The sequence below is a fragment of the Cygnus olor genome, chromosome 3 (assembly GCF_009769625.2).
Source record: "Cygnus olor isolate bCygOlo1 chromosome 3, bCygOlo1.pri.v2, whole genome shotgun sequence".
NCBI lineage: Eukaryota > Metazoa > Chordata > Aves > Anseriformes > Anatidae > Cygnus > Cygnus olor.
Genome location: NC_049171.1, coordinates 58,332,058 through 58,350,938, shown reverse-complemented (window position 1 = coordinate 58,350,938; position 18,881 = coordinate 58,332,058). Strand labels below are relative to the sequence as shown.

At 36.5% G+C, this 18,881-nt stretch overlaps 1 protein-coding gene across 2 annotated transcripts in view; it reads left to right on the top strand.

Annotated features, from left to right (window-relative positions):
• The window catches only part of ARHGAP18 (Rho GTPase activating protein 18), a 90,887-nt gene extending 73,820 nt beyond the window's left edge, over window positions 1-17,067 (top strand). For both annotated transcript variants that reach the window (XM_040551256.1, XM_040551255.1), the window contains exons 9-15: window positions 2,050-2,209; window positions 4,733-4,815; window positions 6,003-6,209; window positions 7,030-7,176; window positions 12,424-12,548; window positions 13,767-13,828; window positions 16,516-17,067. In XM_040551256.1, the coding sequence (XP_040407190.1) occupies window positions 2,050-2,209; window positions 4,733-4,815; window positions 6,003-6,209; window positions 7,030-7,176; window positions 12,424-12,548; window positions 13,767-13,828; window positions 16,516-16,607 (876 nt within the window). In that variant the 3' untranslated portion in view covers window positions 16,608-17,067. The remainder of the gene's footprint in view (window positions 1-2,049; window positions 2,210-4,732; window positions 4,816-6,002; window positions 6,210-7,029; window positions 7,177-12,423; window positions 12,549-13,766; window positions 13,829-16,515) is intronic.
• The last annotated feature ends 1,814 nt before the right edge of the window (window positions 17,068-18,881 follow it).

Here is an 18,881-nt window from a genome sequence, read left to right as displayed (position 1 = left end):
CAGCCTCCGTCATGTCAAACTTTGTCCAGCAGCTGGTTCATTAGAAACAACTGAAAAGAAGGGAATATTATGGAAACTGGCTTTGTTTATTTACCAGTAACTATGAGGGTTTTTTTTACAAGTTTCCTTCATTCTTTATTTTCCACTCTTCATCAGTTCTGCATACTGGAATGATTTTGGAATGATTTTGTTTATTTATTTATTCTTTGATCTTTATCAGTTTAATACAATTTCCCAGGCAGAGGATCATTAACTATTTGACTTTCATTATTTTTTTGCTTATTTATTTGCAGAATTTGCTTCTTTGAATTAAGTAATTGTTTTGTTAGTAAAGGTGTTACATTCTTTTACTTATTTAAATGGAAAACTTTATAGGAAAACAAAGAATTTGGCATACTGAAGGACCAATGTTCTCTCTAATTTTACTAAACATTTTTCTCCTGTACAAAAAAATATTCCTTCTTATGTATCTTCACAAAATGGTGCAGATAATATGAAGAAAAAAAATCACTATGTTACTCTATAGATTTTAGATTTCTAATTAAGAAAATATATTGCATATTTACAATACCCTATAGTTGAATACATTTACTGTAAAACCTTAGAGTTGGTCCATTAGGATGCATAGTTAACATTTCTGCTCTTGCCTCTCCGATAAAACAATTCATTTTATCTAGTAGTTTAATTCTACATTAGCCATGGTGATTTAGTCTAAATGTGGGTGGAAATGCTGGAGAGTCTCAGAGGGAAAATTTTCATCTTCATTTCTAAAGCTTGCTTTTGTTGATGGGAAGGAAATGATACCCACTTGACTTTAGACATCAGAGTTAGTATCTTAGCACTCTTGAACCTCCTATGTAATCCCTGGAGACAGAAGATCTTCCCTGAAGACAGTTGAGAACATCCAATTTTCACGTCAGTCTCAGTGTCCACATTTTCTTAGGAAATAGATCCATTTTCCATTCAAAGTTAAATTCAGTGAGAACAGTATCTTAAAAATGTATCTAGCACTCTCTATCCAATGTGCCCTTCTTGTCCAGATAAATAATTAAGGCCACATTCTTCCATAGCATTTTCCCTCACTTTGTCTCACATTCTTTGCAAAACAAGTAAGTGTCTTGTTCTCTGTCTGGAAGAACTTAGGCACTAAGAAGGGAGATGCTTGCTGAGAGGTGCCTGCAGGGCCACTGGCCTCACTGGGACAGGGATTCCGAGGCCGATTCCTGCTCTGCCAGACTGGGAAACAAATGAAGTGCGTGCAACGGGACTGATGCTTATGTGGGGACTAAGAACAGCTCAGTCATTGCTGTGTTCCCATGCTTAACATTTCTAGAAGCTCAGTTGTAGCACTGTCACGAGGGCAGGGTTTACAAGGTGTCATTGAGACTATCAGTGCTGTTTATTCTGCTTCTTAACAGCATATTTTGCAGTCTCCTTCCATGGAGAACTTGACATCCAGTACTAGACAAAGGTCTATGGGTCCAAAGGCATGGAGTTCCCTACAGATGGCAAGACATCCAGCTATCCTGTCACCCTAATCTTTTCCCTTTACTTTAAAAAGAAAACCAGCCCCACCTTAATATATGTTTTGATAAGAAACTGCGTGTCAGTGTGCATAATTGCCATATTTATCTAAGAAGATGGTCATGCATACATTAAATCAGTACCCTTTGGTATGTAGTTTCAGGATAGTTGAGTATGACAGCCACATCTTAATGTTTCTGGGGAGGAGGAGAAGCCGTAACTCTTACATGAATGAATATGGTATCTGGTTCTTATATTCCATATGGGCCCGAGGCAGGCCCATGGGATTTCTTCCTGTATAGTTTGGCAGTCTGCTGCCTATTACTACTTGTTTGCATTCAGTGCTTCTGATCTCCAATTTATCTTTTTGTAGCAAAAGATCGGTGGCAGCTGGAGTTAAGTGATATTTCAGATATTCCCTTTTTTTTTTCCCCTTCCAAAGTAAGGAAAATATTGCCATGTGTATAATGTATAACTTACAGCAGACGAATGTTATCGGTGCTCTCTGTGTCTACTACCTTTCAGAGTCTTTGCCAAGAACTGGAAGCAAAATTTTATGAAGGGACTTTCAATTGGGAAAATGTAAAGCAACATGATGCAGCAAGTCTTTTAAAACTCTTCATCCGTGAACTGCCTCAGCCACTCCTCACTGTGGAATATCTCAAAGCTTTCCAAGATGTACAGAGTGAGTAGTGTCCTTTCTGTCTCAGTTGCAAGGAAGTGATACCAGTGCCAAGAAGTGCTTCTTTGCCATAGCAGCATTTTCATTAATATTCTGTGAAACCAAAAAAGAACAAATAGGACTTCTCATCAAAAAGATGGGTACATTTTTGCTAATGTACAAATACCATTTTTCATGAGACATCTACTTCAGTAGTTTACACATAAAATAAAAAAGCACAGTCATTTTCTGATATGCTTCTAATAGTCTTTAGAACTATTATAGATGAGTTATAAGAAAATTATTTAAGATGGTATCAGTTTATAAACGATATTTGTTTCAAAAGAAAACAATAGCAAAGATACAATAGTTCTGCAGAAAATCCAACAAATGGTAGTTTATTCTGTTTAACGTAGTCATGGAGGATATTTTATCCATTTACAACAGGAAAAGTTAGACCAGAATTGTCAGAACTGCTGGTCATCCCTGATCCCTTGAGATCAGTAAGTTCCTGTGAAAATGTCCTCCTTGCCAACTGGTCACCAAGACAGTAAACATACTGGTTGTAATAGAAAGAAAGCAGCTTTGTGGAGTGAGGATCCACAGACGTCAACTCCCCAGCCAACACAGGAGTGTTGGTTTGAGACAAATCTATTCCTGTCTTTTTGTAGGCTGAATGATGGCTCATTTCTAAGGGTATTTTCAGGGAATTCCCATGGACAGGCAGGCAGTCTTAACTGTTGGCTGTTTCACTCTCCAGTCTGAGAGCTCCTTTCAAGGTCGCAGGCCATTCAGTTGGTGTGCATAGGAGCTGGAGCTTAAGCCTGTTACATAGTGGTGTTGATTTTGCAGCAATGAGCAGCAAATTAAAGCAGGCCAGAATGTTTTCAAGTGATGCTGGCAGCTAACAGCTCCTCAAGGTTGTTCCACTTAGCAGATACTGATTGGAGCCAGGATGGTTTCTGCTTGCCACTCCTGAGCTGTCTGAAGGCTTATGTGGTTTTACTTATCCAGAAAATACTTAGGTAACAGGGTGCAACATACATGGAGCCAAAGGATATGATATAAAACAGACATAACACTTCATAGCCTACTATTGTTTAAATTGTCTGCCCATTGTGTGCATACAGTAAGATTAAGGTGTTAGAGGAAAAAGGGCCATCTTTGTGACAGTAAACAGGATTTTTCAAGAGAGTATTTAATTAGTGTGGTTAGACTTTAAATAATTTAAACAACTTTGTTAATTTAAATAATTTAAAGAACTAAAAGTAAAACGTTATTTAGGTAAACAGATGGAAAACCATGATTTAAGTAATGAATTTTAATTGTTTTGCAATTGTATTTTAACTTAATTTCCAAAGAAAGGTTGGTTCTTATTGCTTTTTGAGCATTGTGGCATGGGGTTTTGGAACTAAATTTAATCCTCACTTTTATTGTATGTCTTTCTAAGCACATAGGTACACTGTTGTCACTGCTTGTATGTTTTAAATGACTATATAATTTGCCACTAATTTATTCATATCCCTACTTTATTACTATGGTAGAAAGTAGTCAGCAAGCTGTTTTTTGTTTCATAGATGAACTTTTTTTTGGCTGTATCTCCCAAATAGCTTTGGAAGAAATGTATTTGAAATAGCAGTTCAGTTGGAATCCCATTAGAATACACAAAAACAGCCCTGTTGAGCTTTGAAATAGTGTAATAAAACTATGTCAGGTGCAGGTACCCCCCTTCTTCACCTGCGTTATGTATGGCTTGATTGTTAGGAATCTGCTGAGAAGACTTGCCAGAGCACTTTCCCTAAGGCATGACAGGAGGAAGTTTATCACAATAAGAAACCAGAGAGAGCTGGGGCTTTCCACTGCTCCACGCTGGCAGGACCTAGGAACTTTCCTAGGAGGCAGAGAAATTGAGGGATGCACTCATCCAGCATCTTGGCTGAATGACTCACCACCTAGCAGTTGGGTAGATGGCAGAACCGATGGCACTTTTCTTTACTTAAAGCTTGCCACGTTTAGTATGACATTTACTGCTGCAGATATGTGTTAAGCTTGTCTGCTATTGTCTTTATCCCCACTGGTTTGCCACTGCAGCTACTGCTGCTCATGTTACTGGAGACCTGCCTTACTCAGCAACCTGTGGTATTCCTTCTGCAGGGGTGACCTGGGAGACGGTGCAACTGTTTAGGCAGTCAGACAACCTGTGACAGCAGTTTTGAATATACCCTGTTGTATGCTGGGGCACAGGATTAAAAAGGGAGGAACCATTAGCTGACTAGTTTTACTTCATAATGTTGCAAAATAAAGAATCACAAGGCGTCTAAAAAGGACTGCCAGAAGATTGTTGAGTCATACAGCAACTGAATCATACGAGACCATTTGGAAATGACTATTAGAAAAGAAGGATCTGCCAGTCCTTTGTCATACTATCACAACAAGCCATATGTATGTGTTCAGCATTTTACAAGAGGTTTCCACTTTAAAATCATGCTGTTTGAAGAGGACAAATGACAATTTTAAAATACTGAGGTTCATGTGCTTCACTGGCAGATCTTCCAACGAGGAAACAACAGCTGCAAGCTTTGAATCTTTTGGTTATCCTTCTACCTGAAGCAAACAGAGACACTCTGAAGGTTAGAATTGCTAATGCTTTTTTCCTGCACTTTTGTCTGTTTCTGTGAACCCATTTTTACAAACAATGTTGTCTTTTAGCACCCTTCTTTTTAGTTCAAAGTTAATGCTGGAATTAATGATTCTTTTTTTTTAAATTTATTTCTCAGAACTAAAAAAAAAAAATATAAATGACTTAGGACCCTAATTCCTTCCAAATGACTTTAAAAGTATGATTTGAAATTTTTCTGGATTGCAATAATCATCTCACAGTGAATGACTTTTTCTCTTACAAGTTTTTTCCTTATTTTAGCAGCAGCAGTTATTATTTGCAATGAAAAAAAAAAAGTATTATAATACTATGGATGAACATTTGCTTTTATGAAATGGGTTTAGCTCTTTTGTTTCATTCTTCACTTTTGCCCGTGCTGTGTGCTTCAACCCAATAAGCAAGAAATTTACACTTCCTATTGATACATGCAGTACATCACTCTTGGAAACATCCAACTTGGGCTTGTCCTTTTGTAGCAAAGCCAGCCATCTTTTTCAGAATATGCTTACTATTTTGCTACAATGAAAAATGAATTTGCAGGATTTGTATGGAATGCAGAGTATCTTCTACTATAGCCAAAAAAACCCTATTAGTTCTTATTGTTTAAACATAGCTTCCTTTTTGAGTTATTTGCTGTGTGGAAGCACTCAGGAGGGTTCCTGGCTTGAGTTACAAATATCTGGAACCTACTTAATTGAAGACTGATGGTTTGTAACTGGCTACCTCTCATTCACAATGCAGTGTGGTTTACTCATGAGTTGTGTACCTTACAGAACTAGCTATTCCATGTTTCCATGACAGCTGGCATTATTGTGTTCACTGTCTATTTAAGAAAAGTCAATAGTAGTGTTTTCAAAAGTATCTGTGTGATGATACTTACGCACCTACATAAGAAGTGTCTTACTCTACAGAACTTCAAAGTCGCTTGAATATTTTTGAAAAATGTTATCCACAAAATTAACAAGAATTATTTACTTCATTACTTAAAGAAAACTTGCATTGCAGTCTTGTGAAGGAACATATCCACAATTCTTATTCTAATTGCTTTAATGTAGTTTTATTAGGTATAAATAGATTTTTCCAAGAATATGTAGCATCATGTTTCACTCTAACTTTTTCTTGTGCAAAGTTGAGCTTTAAGTTCTGCTGTAATTTCAGGTACTGCTTGAATTCCTTCAAAGGGTAATTGATCATCGAGACAAAAATAAAATGACGCTAAACAATGTTGCAATGGTGATGGCCCCAAACCTTTTCACATTTCATGGGTTTGGCTCAAAGACTATTGAACAAAGCGAGTTTGTTATGGCAGCTGGAACAGCAAATGTCATGCGCTTTATGATTCAGCACCAAAAACTCCTCTGGACAGTAAGTGTATTCCTAAGGGGGGAAAAATTACATAAATTTCACAAACAAGGCATCTGAACAAAGAAGTAAAGTGAACTTATTTCCATGATGTAAAGAAAGATCAGCCCCATCCAGCTGGGGCCTTGCTTATAGGTAGCAAGATAGGAGTGAAACAGAATCATATTTACATATTGTGTTGGAGTTAAGGTCTGACGGTCAGAGTTTTAGTATTTAGTATGTACCATAAGTGAACTCAAAAATAAGTCCTCGGGGAATCCTTGTATTTGGCCTATTGGTAGGCATTGTTACAAGGAATTTATTCTTTTCTGCTTAGAGATATTCATAGCACACATGGTGTTTTAGTCCATTTCTCTTTTGGGCCAGACTTTGTATTATATAAAACATGCTTTGATAAAAACATGAACTTGTGTCATGGTTCTCAAGCAAAGCTCTCACTTAGAGAGACTGGAGAACTTCAAGCTTTGCTGTCCATCAGGAACTTTAAACAATCTTGACTTTTGCTGCAAATGTGGAATAGTTACTACCGCCATGGCACAGACAATGTAAAATGTGCTGAGTAATTTATTTTTTTTTGCTGAGGAGAGTAAAAACACTGTATGATTCCAACTCTCTTCCTCTGAGAGCTTACTGAATCGAATATAATATCACAAATGTAGCGTTTTTTTAAATTGTTCAAAACTTCATATTATTTAAATCTAATTTCTACTGGAAATAGATATTTTTTTCCAGTTCTACTTAACAATCTGTAAATTTACAATGTTTGATAAGTTATTTATGGAAGTGATGTATATATTCATACTTACTATCTATATTCATCTAGATTCCCAAGTTTCTTGTTAACCAAGTGAGAAAACAAAATGCCGAAAGCCAAAAGAAGGAGAAAAAAGACAAAGCTATGAAGAAACTGCTGAAAAAGATGGCTTATGACCGCGAAAAGCATGAGAAACAGGACAAGGTCCCTAACGATGTAAGGAAACATATATCTGAAATACTATATTAATAAGATTACCGTCTCTAGTGAAAAAGTGGCCATAGCTGAGAGGATATCTGCATTTATTTATCAGAGAGTTTCAATAAATAGCAGGTTACTTTATGGGTTTTATAGTTATGGGTTACCAGAATGACACATTTGGAAGGTTGGGCTGTTTATTTTTTCTCCCTATTTTTCAAAATATTTCTATTTTGAAAAATGATATCCCATAGATCGTTTCAATTCGGGCATCTGAAACAGTAGTAGGTTAGGTCGGTAATTGTAGAGAGAAAAAGTGTTGTGACACTTGTTATTGTACCAAGGTTTAGATGCATTGCTGTCTAACGGAACTCTGTGTTTTTACTTAAAAACAAAACAAAACACAAACTCTCTACTAGGTTGCAGTATTTCATATTTAACAGTGTTTGGAAACTAAGCTAGTATTTAATTCTCATGCCTATAGGAGCTCCCACACCACTGAGCTCTGTCTCAATGAATTTAAGTATTCCTGGTAATGTGAAGCATGCTATAGCATGCACAGCAGCTCTCCCCTTCTCCCCTCCCTCTATCCCCGCAAAATAAAACCAACAAGAAAAACCAGACAAAACCATTACCAACAACAAAAGACAAAACAAATGTGAAAACTGATAAACTGCTTCTTAATTAGCTATTGTCCAAGTGTCCACTCCCAACTTATCCCTGTGAATACAACCTTTAGTTCAGTAAGTGACTACTGCTAGACCCATCAGTGATGTCAAGGCATGTAGCACTCTTCATAACTCTTAAAAAGGCCAAAAAAAGTTCCTTGGCAATATAGTGTCATTATTTTCCTTTACTTTAGAAGTATTTTAATTGAGCTCCTCCCGCTGACTTTTCAAAAATATGTCTCATGCATTTTGAAATTGCTTTTTATTTACAATTTTAATGAAGTTAATAATTACAATTGATAAAGCTTATTAGACTATACAGAATAGCATCTAAATTATAATGCATTTGAAATACATTTTTCCAATATTTTAAATACATATACAGATAGCATCAAATATATGTGACCCCATAACATACTGAATACTTACTGGATTAAGGTGCTATGAAAGTACCGTTTTATGGGTTGAGGTCATATTGAAGATTCCGGTGAATTAGAGACATCTTGTGGTAGCTTGTAAAAATGCATTGGTCAGAATCTTTCTCTTATCAAGCATGTGCATGGCAAACTCTTATTAAAAAAATAAAATAAAATAAAAAAAGGTTGTCATATTCTGCTAAAAGCACAGTTTGTTAACATCATATTAAGATAAAAAATAGAATACGGTGAATATATTATAATATCTGCCATATCTGCCTGGTTTGATTCTATAAGTATACTGTTTCTTTTTTCTTTTTTTTTTTTTGAATCTGCAAAAAGATGGATCCTTATTTGCAGCCGACATCTGCTAGAACCATACCTACATCCTGTCTATACCTAAATGAGGTTCCTTTTGTATGCAGTATTTGACACATCGTTAAATGTCCAAAATGAATTAATTCCTTGGGTGATACCTAGCCATACTTTCATATTTATTTGAATATATTTGAGGGAATCTATACACAGAATCTGCTATTATCTACAATTTTAAAATAAAGCCAATTAAATATTGACATTTGTTTTATGCTGTCTAATAAAAGAGGATTCTTTGAATACAATTCAGTTGAATTAACATGAGCTGACACTTAAAGAAATGCTGCCATCCCCTGTTCAACATGGAAATAACAGCAAATACACTGAAATAGGCAAGTGCTTTTGCAATCCTCAGAGGATTTTTTATAATTCAGTGCTGTTGATTTTGGTAGTAAAATATGCCTTTTTAATCCACTAGAGAGCTAAGACTGGAATGTCATGTAATACTTACCCAAACTTCATCCCCAAACATAAATGTAAAGTTGCTTTTAAAGAATTTTCTTTAAGCCCTAGAAATCTCTGGGGATTCCCTGCAAAATTAAATGGTAGATTTTTTCTGAAATCCTTCATTCTTATTCAAAGCATTCCGTAACTTGGGTGCCTGCAAACAAGTACTCTTAAAATCATATTCCCAAATATGATATGGCTTCATTGTAATGACTTTTATACGTTTTTCCATATAGCTAAAATTAACTCAGTTCTTTAAGAAAACAAAACAAAACACACTTCTTTTTTTTTTCAATTTTCAATTTGAATTGACTTAATTTGAAATTGAGGAGATTTAACTGTGCAGTTTGTGAACTGAACTCCACTATTAGTTGGCAAGTGAAGTACTTAAACTTGTGGTGGATCACCGCTCCAGAGAAAGCTGTTTGTAACTTTTAAAATTTAATCATCCTGCTTGCAGCTGAATAAAAACTAAGTGAAAGCTGCTGTTTTCTACCACATGCTATGGTACCGCATGTAGTTAAACATAGATAGCCAGAGCTTGTGTCACTTCCATAATGTTCAGAAATATCACAGTATTGGCATTCTCAATGACAGTCAGCTCACTTGGTAATCTGTGTAAAGGATAAAATTTCATCTTATCTCTGATGAGGCCTTTCACTCAATCACATTTCCCTTTTTAAGACAGAGGTTAAACAAAAATTACTGTGCAAGGGGAGCAGATTTGGGGCAAAATCTCTGTACAGCGCTAAGAGCAGTTAATGGGGCTCATGAAGGCTGATTGCTTTTCAGAGCACCTACACATACAGCTCTACGGTCCATATTTGTGTTAGGGAGCAAGTCTTTATGTTGCTGTTGGTGTGCGTAGTGCCCTAGGCCAGGCAAGGAAAGATGCTCTCGGGACTAGGTACTTAACTACTAGCATAGCCAGATTTATACCGTCTGTCACTATATTCCTGTCACTATTGTTCCAAAATAGCAGTCGTGTTAGTGGCACAGTGCAATGCTACTGGACTTCTCTAATACAAGTTAGAATAACCAATGAGTCGTATAGCCATTTTGTTTGTATAATGTTTGAATTTTCATGGTATAAACTTTTGCTGAATTTGTTGGCCACTGTTCTTTCAGACTTTAGCAAGTTCATTTGGAATTCCAGATTTGTTCTACGTAACATTTGTGCCCCATTCCTGCTTGGTATCATTTGCACATTTCATAGGTATATGTTCTATTCCATCATCTGTGCAGTCACTTCATTCCTGTCTTTGTCTAGCCTGATGAATATCTAAGTGTATCATGCAAAATGGACCACAAGAGACCCACCCCAGATCCTACAGCCAAGCACCTGTAGCTCTTTTGTGAAACATAGATCAAGCTTTCCCCAAAAATGCTATCTTGAATGTTTTAAACTATGCCATGCAGAGAACATTCCTTCTGCAAGTCAGCTCCTAGGTGGTTGTGGTCACTTTTTCTGTCGCACCAACTTGCGTGATGAATGGGCTAGAGGATGCTTAGTGTCTGTTCTTTCTATAGCTGGGCACCAGGAACATACAGTGCAGCTGCGCATGCGTTCTTCTGTAAAAGCAGGTAGTAAAAGTGGCAAAATGCATTCATTAGCTGAGCTGATAATGATTCTGTTTGAATAAACAAAGTAATTATTCTGTTTGATCTGTGACTGTAATGCTACAGCTCTCTAGATATTTCTTGTTCCTTCTCTCATACACTCAAGGCAGGCTTTTTAAAATACTTACTATATGCCTGCTGTACAGAGAAAAAGACTTATCCAGCTGAAGTTTGAAAAGTCTCCATAAAATGAACTGAGACAAACTAACACAGAATTGTGTACTAAAATGAAAAAAATTTACTGTGCTGAATTTGATGAAAGACCAGTTATTAAATAACCTTTGCATCCTTGAAAGTTTTCTTTCCTTTTGCCAGGAAGTATGATCCCAACAGTTTGAAAAATGATAAAAGATGTTTAAACAGGAGTTAGCTTTCTAGTGAATAGCTACAGCCATTATTTTCATAGGTGGAGGCCTTAAAGATAGATATAGGGAATTGCTCTTTGAGATCAGTTGCAGCCTTATGAATCTTTGATTGCATGTTTATTATGAAATTCTCAGTTTGGTAATTCTTAATGATTTAGACATAAATAGTTATTCTGTCTATTATTTTTAAAATTGATAGTAAAAGGACCAGATATAGAAGGATTGTCTGTTTAAAATTACTTACCATAGCACATCACCTATGTATATTAATGAGCCTTTCTCAAGCTGTGCTGTGAAGCTGTGCTTCTGATTCTGATCACATTTATACTTGTTCTCTATTAGTTTAGCTCAGATGGTTTCAGAGAAACTGTTCTAGATTCCTAGGTGCCCAGATTTGTTCATTGATTTTGGAAGAATAAATGTTCAGCCTTAAAATTGCAGTAAACAGTGGGGAAAAAAAAAAAGAAGAGATGAACTGTCATAATCAACCTTGGCTACTGATAGTCTTACATTTCTTTTCCTATCAAAATGAATACATTCTGGTAAATGGTAATGTAATGCGGATAGAAAAATTACCTTAAGATTTTCAGGAACAGAAATTAGGACCTTATTCACAATAAATTATGCCTTCTGTAACTTCAATTGCATGTACTGTAAGTTGAACAGAAAAAAACATCCTTTGGAGCCCTCTTTCTCTGTAAGTAATATGATTGATATTCATCATCAGCTATTTTTGAGTTGAAATAAAATACAAATCCATTATGTAGTCAGACCTGCAGGTTGGCTAGCTGAATATATTCTGGAGAATAAAAAAAATAGAGATAGAAAGCTGCTGTAGTGAATACCTGTTTTAAAAGGAAATTATACTTCCTGAAAAGAGGAATCATTTAAAGTAGAATGACCCATGAATACTTTGCGATTTTTTTTTTTTCTTTTCCTCCATGAAGATCAATTTAAATGAAAAGGGAAAGGTTTCTTCTGGAAGTTTTCATAGCGGTGGTATGGAGGAGTTGCCTGGCATTCATGCCTACAGCAAGCGTCTTCCATATCAATCTCATGTGCTTCTTATCATACCCTAGAGTGTTCTTAATAGAGTGGTAATTGTTATTGTTATTCTTAACATCTTTGAAAAATAATTAAATACTACTGTTCTTTTGTTCTAAAATTCCTCCTGCTGTTAAAAAGAGATTTGAAGTTCTGGTGTAATTTACTGAATTTCTGTGTAGTTCTCATATTTCTGCAGCGAAGTGCAGTAGACAGTAGTGGAGCGCACTTACAGAGCACTGTACTGTTACTTATTCCATACTGTATTTTGAGAAACTCATCAAAGCCAGCTGCTAGCAGCTTTGTTCCAACACCATTATTGCTTTACAGGCTGATGTTCCTCAGGGAGTGATACGGGTGCAAGCGCCTCATCTTTCGAAAGTTTCCATGGCAATACAGCTGACAGAAGAACTGAAAGCCAGTGATATAGTAGCCAGGTTTCTCAGCCAGAAAAGGTACAAACACATTTTTATTTTCTTAACTTGTCAGGAAAAGTGGATTTTCATATTTTCTATCAAGAAAAAAGTTTTAAAACAGTTTGAATCCAAATGAGTTCATGAATCTTAAGGTCAAATTTATCCTGTTAGAATAAATGCGCGAGGAATTAACCTAGTGTTTCTAATACCACTAAAGCTCATGAAGCCTTCAGGAATGCATGAGTGCTGTTAGTAGAAAATTAACTGCTATTTAGTCTGATGGGTCAGGAATACATTTGTAACTTTCTGGGAAGAAGGAAGGATCTCCAAGAAGATAAGTCGAAGAAAGAAATGAGAAAAAGAGAAAGAAAGCATTTAATTAAAAATCCATTCATATATAACTGTATTATAGGTTTTGGAATATAAATATGTGAAAATGTTGCTTGTGCATTGATTTAAAAGGAAAGCTACATTTAAGTCATCCAAATCCATTTAGAAAGGGAGAAGTTTTAATCAAGCTTTTACATCTACTTTATATATATATATATATATATATATGGGCATAATAAGAAATCAGAATAGACTTAAAAAAATTAACACACGTGCATCATATATAACTATTCATGCTAAAGGAATAACATGATGCTCTGGTTGAGATCAAGAAGCCACTTTTTCCTAAATGCTGTTTACAGGGGCTTAAACTTTTGACAGAAAGTTATTTTCTGGCTGCACCATAGCATATATTATTACAGTTAAGCAGTGAGAAAAATAAAATCTCTTGATAATTTGGGGACTTTATTCTTCCACTGTCTGTTTTTTTACTGCTTTTAGCTGCAGCAAAATTATAAACAGCAAGAATGTGGTTTCCCCTACCCAACCACTTGGCTTTTTCAGAAATGTGAACTGTGTAAGGGGAGTACTTATTTTTGCAGCAGCAGTGAAAGAAAAATTAGAGGGTAAATATCAGGCTGCTTGCTAATAACAATGGACTGCTTTTCAAAAATCCACAGTTTCTTCATGCCTATCTTGTTATACCTTTTCTGTAGTTTATTGCTCACTTGCAGGACTATTCATTTGCACTGGCATGCAAGGGTATTCTTGTTCACTTACTGTATCAGTAAATGAGTATAAACACAAAGGGTTTACAACTGGTCCACTGCTAATCTTAATTAGCATAACTTCTCCCAGACGTGTCTCAGTGGTTAGTGTACATGCTCTTTTGCAATACAGTTAATCAGTGTTTTCTGTTCCTGACAGTGGAAATGTTCAAACACTCAAGAAAGAAGAGGTCTTTCTTTATGAAATAGGAGGAAATATTGGTAAGGATGGCTTCTGAACAACTTCTCTTGCTATAATAGGATTGCTTGGCGCTTTGTCCATGCACTTTCATTGAGTGATTGCATTTATTCACATCCCTAATTCTCCCTGACACTGAGACAGAAAGTTAACCTTGGGGAGAAGGAAGCAGAAAAGGTGATATGATCATCATATTAGTAGTACATTATTATCTCTCCTAGAGGAAGACGGCTGCTGTTACAGGTGTTCCTGGTACGTATGTACAATGAAGAAGCATAAAAAGGTTGAATAGAAAGGTGCTTGAAGTTCATCTTCTTCATCTCTTTGTATTGAGGCATAATAAATGAACTTACAGCCCTTCATGCTTTGCATTAGAGTTTTGCTTGCAGGTTCCTACAGGGAAATAACCACTGAAACAGAAAAGTGACCTAGTGATGAAAGACGGTTAGTCTATCCTGCTCTGTGTAACCATTGATTAAAGCAAATAGCAGATCAGCAAGGTTAAGTCCAAAGGATGATTTTGGATGCAGATCTAAAATTTTCTTTGATGAATGCAAAAGTACTTTTAAACTAGGAATCAGTTCCCAATCACAGTATTTTTCATATATTGAGAAAACAAACCAAAAAACTAGAAAACACTTCTGTACTGGACTTCTGTATTGTATTGAACATCTTACATTTGCTTTTTCCTTTTGAAGCATGGCCTTTTAAACTATTTGAAGCTTTAAAATTCCATGAATACCCAGTACTTTTGTACTCTGCAATTTAAAATCCTGTATATAATTGCTGTTTTTAGCATTCTTCCCTTTTATCTATCCACTACTTTAAATCAATTTTTCTAAACTGAAAAATTTAAATGTAAATTAAAAATAACACTTTCCTACTTTCCCTACAGAAGATATGTTTTAGGGTTTTTACTAAGTCTGAAGTCAAAAAATAAGTTACTAAGATATGTGGATGCCAGATGAACATATTATCTGTTCTCTTGCATATCCAGTATGTACACACATTTGCCATGCCTGTTAAAGCAGCTTGTGATCCCAGATGTACAACTGTTTTAAAGGAGGGGGACTGTCTTTTTTATTATATAGAGGTGTTACCATTTTAGAAAAAGTTTTTGCAACAGAACTCCTGTGAAACTGGAACAAGCTAGTATCACTTTAAACATGTGACGGAAACTATCCGTCTCTTGGGGCAAATATGTGGCCAGTTGTAGATTTTTTTTTTTTTTTTTATGGAGTAGGTTAGAAAGTTTAGATGCTTCCTTGGTTTGAATGACTCGTTAACAGACAATTTTAACTTTGATCACATCTTACAAATACTAGTCTTTATTAATATTCTCAGCTGAAATAAGAGAAACTCCCTGATTTTTACATGCTGTACAGGTAAAACCAGCTGTCCTGATCTTCCATTTCTTTCCTTCTGCCCAATGGGACTGACTTATGCACAGGGAGCCGAAATGGGAGAAGACTTGACAGGCTCGTAATACACTCCTGTGCTTTCACTCATAATTGCAACATGAGCAATGCTACCATCCTCCTTTCCCCTAACAGATGGGGCTGATGAAGTCTCTGGACTTTTTTTTTTTTTTTTTTTTAGTACCCAGTACACTGTAGGGCTTCCAGGCACTGCTCAGAACTTCTGCTATTGCTTTGTGACCAGGACTGGATACAGAAATGATAACTCACTGTCCCTATGCTCCCACTGGGAGTCTGGTCCAGGAGCATGGGTGGTACATGGCGCACAGGCTGGGATAAAAATGCCAGAGGGAGGACAGGCTGCCACCTGGCATTGAGAGGGGGGTGGAGAGGGAGCAGAGGGAGCCTACTCAAGCAGGGAGTCTTGCCGGCTTGCCTACTCTGAGCAGGGAGTCCAGACAGCTGGCAGGCAGACCTGGCTGCAGCGTAGCACCTCTGCTTGCCTCCTGCTTTAGGAGAACATATTTCAAAAACGTCTGGCTGGCACATTAAAGAGACTGCAAGCCATTTACCCCAACCGCTTGCACGGTGGAGTAGGAGAGGAGCTGTGATGCACATCTGCAAATGCATGAGATGATGCTTTGCCTGGGGGGGAATGGGAGGAGTAAGCAGATCTTGATGGATCAGCATATGGTATTTTCATCATAGCTACTCGACATAAATTAATTGCTTGTAGTGCACCAAAACCATTGTACTGCTTTTCCCTCCTTTGATAGTAACCATTGCAAGTGCTATCCAGAATTGCTAACCAAGAGGAGCAGGATGGGGAGTAACGCCTTCTTAGCAAGAACAAACCTTGCTCAAACTTTCTATTTCAGAAAGGGAGAATAACCTAAAATTTTAATGGGCTTCCATGCAAATTTGAATTAACAACAAGAGAACCAGGACCCTGCTTTCCTTTTTTAAAACCTTCACATAGGGGAGCTCCCATGCGCTTGGTCTGCATGAAGAATTGGACCCAGTGTCACAAAGTTGAATTTCCTACAGCTTCCCCAATGACAGCCCCTGCTCTCCTTCCCTCCCTCCTCCCTACATCTCTGCTCCACTTCTTCCCCTAGATATGGGAAGGATAAGATCACTTCCAGGCTTTAGCTGTGTCATTCATTGTTAAGTACCACAGAGACAGCTTAAAAAACTAAATGGATCAAAGCCTCAACTTTGAAAATAATTTCCTGGTGTTGTTGTTAATACTAATGTAACCACACATCTCTCTTTTTTTTTTTTTTTCCTAGGGGAACGTTGCCTTGATGATGATACCTACATGAAGGACCTGTACCAGCTCAACCCAAATGCTGAGTGGGTTATAAAATCTAAGCAGAGTTAAGCTCACAACAAATGGCAAAAGAACAACCTGTGGACTTTTAATGCTGAATGTTTTAAAGGGATAGTTTATCCTTTCAACATTCAACTGTATTATATGTATTAATAGAAACCTACCTTGTGGAAGAAAAAAGGTGGTGGAAACCCAACAGTGATTACCAGTAAATTTTCACTTTTACTTACAGAAAAATATCAGAGATAACACAGTTTTCCCACTCGTTTGTTATGAGAATAAGTCAGTTAAATATTTTAATGGCACTAATCTACCTTGATGATACTCCCATCTGGTAGGCTTTGTTTCAGAAGAATTTATTTTTCAAACAGATGCTTAACCTCTTTATATTAGAGATCTACAATCTGTGTAGAAGTGTGTGTTCATGTAGGTTTTTGCAGTGTTATTACACTGGAGAACCAAATCCTGATCAGCACTTCTGAATGGTACAGTATTAAAAATATTTAAAACTGTTTCCCAAGTAAGTGTGAAATTCACAGGAAAAACCTGCAATGCAATGTACTTTGTCTTTGGAAATCCTATTTTTTTCACTTTCTAGGTGAAAAAAAAAAACTAGAAAAAAAAAACACAAGAAACAACAACTGTGAAAATGCTTTCTATGCAGCTTTTTTTGCTAGATATTTTAAATGTTTTTTATTCTTATTCTGGTTGATTGTATTCTTGATACTATTTTTTTAATAGGACCGTATGACAAGGTGAGTAATTTTGAAGCTCACCACTCTTGGCAGTGTCCTTGCTGGAATATTGTCATCTACTAGAAAGACCTCTAGGTTTTTCAGCAGTGATATGCAGACATGTTGCATAAACTGGTTCCAGGTTTTTAGGACATCTGATAGAATGCAGAGCATTTTGTGAACTGCCAAAACCTGCCAATTACTAGCAAAATAAAAACTTTCAGGATTAATAAAACAAATAAAATAGCTGTGGAGAGAAACTGTAGCCTCAGTTTCATAGCTAGCAAACCACCAAACCTTTCACTCAAAATCTGTGTAAAGGTCTACCGTGGAGTTTACATAGGCTTTTTGGATGTTATCTACCATCTGGGCTATCGTAGATGAGGCTAGAAATCAAGTCCTGATTTCCTTGACTGATACTGTCTAAACCACTTAAAAATTAATAGTCCAACGATGAACTATTGCAAATCCTTCTCTTTGCAAGGGAAGGACTGAAAGCTCGCTGTGGAATTCGCTGGTAATGAATTATAGACTGACATGGCTTACTGCAGCATGAAGAGCTGTGGACTGTAGCTTCAGAGCCCAGGTCCCACAGCAATGCTTTGGGCTCACTAACCTGTGTACCGCTTTACAATTTATTTGAAAACTAGTTCACCAGTGCTTAAGTGCTCATACCTGTGTGCTGACTACCTGAAATAACTACTGTGAAATTATAGCTTAGGAACTAAGTATTTTCTTTCAATGCACACACGATTATATTGACCTCTTAGGGAATATTCTACATACAATCAAGGACTGGATTAGATTTTTTTTTTTTTTTTTTGACTTGATCAAAGCTGATTAAAGGAATCAAGGGCCTTTCTGCTGAGCTTTGGATATGGGCCCTGTGTTGTTCCCAAAGTAACCACTGGAACTCTCCATTTTCTGTACAAGCAGTGAAAGAAAACTCTGAAAGGTCATAAAAAAATTAGGCACCTACTGATTAGTTATCCACAGCGTACGAACAATTTGGGGGGGTGTAAATATTTATTGTTTTTTGACAGCTGTCTTGATAGGGAGAGCACGTAGGGAAGGATTCTCAAATGCAGGATGAATGAAATCGGAAATTGTTCTAATGTGGCTGTACTGCCCCCGCTGCTCCATCTTGTCAGGTACCCCTACGTGCTGTTGCACTGTGCCATTATGGGCAAACCCCATGAGACAAATCGTTTTTGTCAATAGAACAAAATACACTCGCTGTTCTTTAAACGTAAGGGACAGAGAAATGGTGAAATACTTAGGTAAATATTTATGAATCTAATGTAATAAATAGAGGATGTTTTGTCATGTAATACAAAAATGATGTGTGTTCTTTATAGTTCTGTAAAAGATTGCTTGCTACTGCAGTGCTAGATGTTATTTTAAGCAGGAGCAAAGTGCAGAGGATAGAACAGCTGTACAGTTTCAGCATAAAATTACAACCGCCCTCTGGCTATGATCTTTTAAATAACTTTGTTTCTGGTTTGGTGCCATTATCTTTTTTTAATTTAAAAAGCTCTTTTATAATTAAATATGTTTTTTTTTTCTTCTGAATTCTCTTCTCATTTATTAT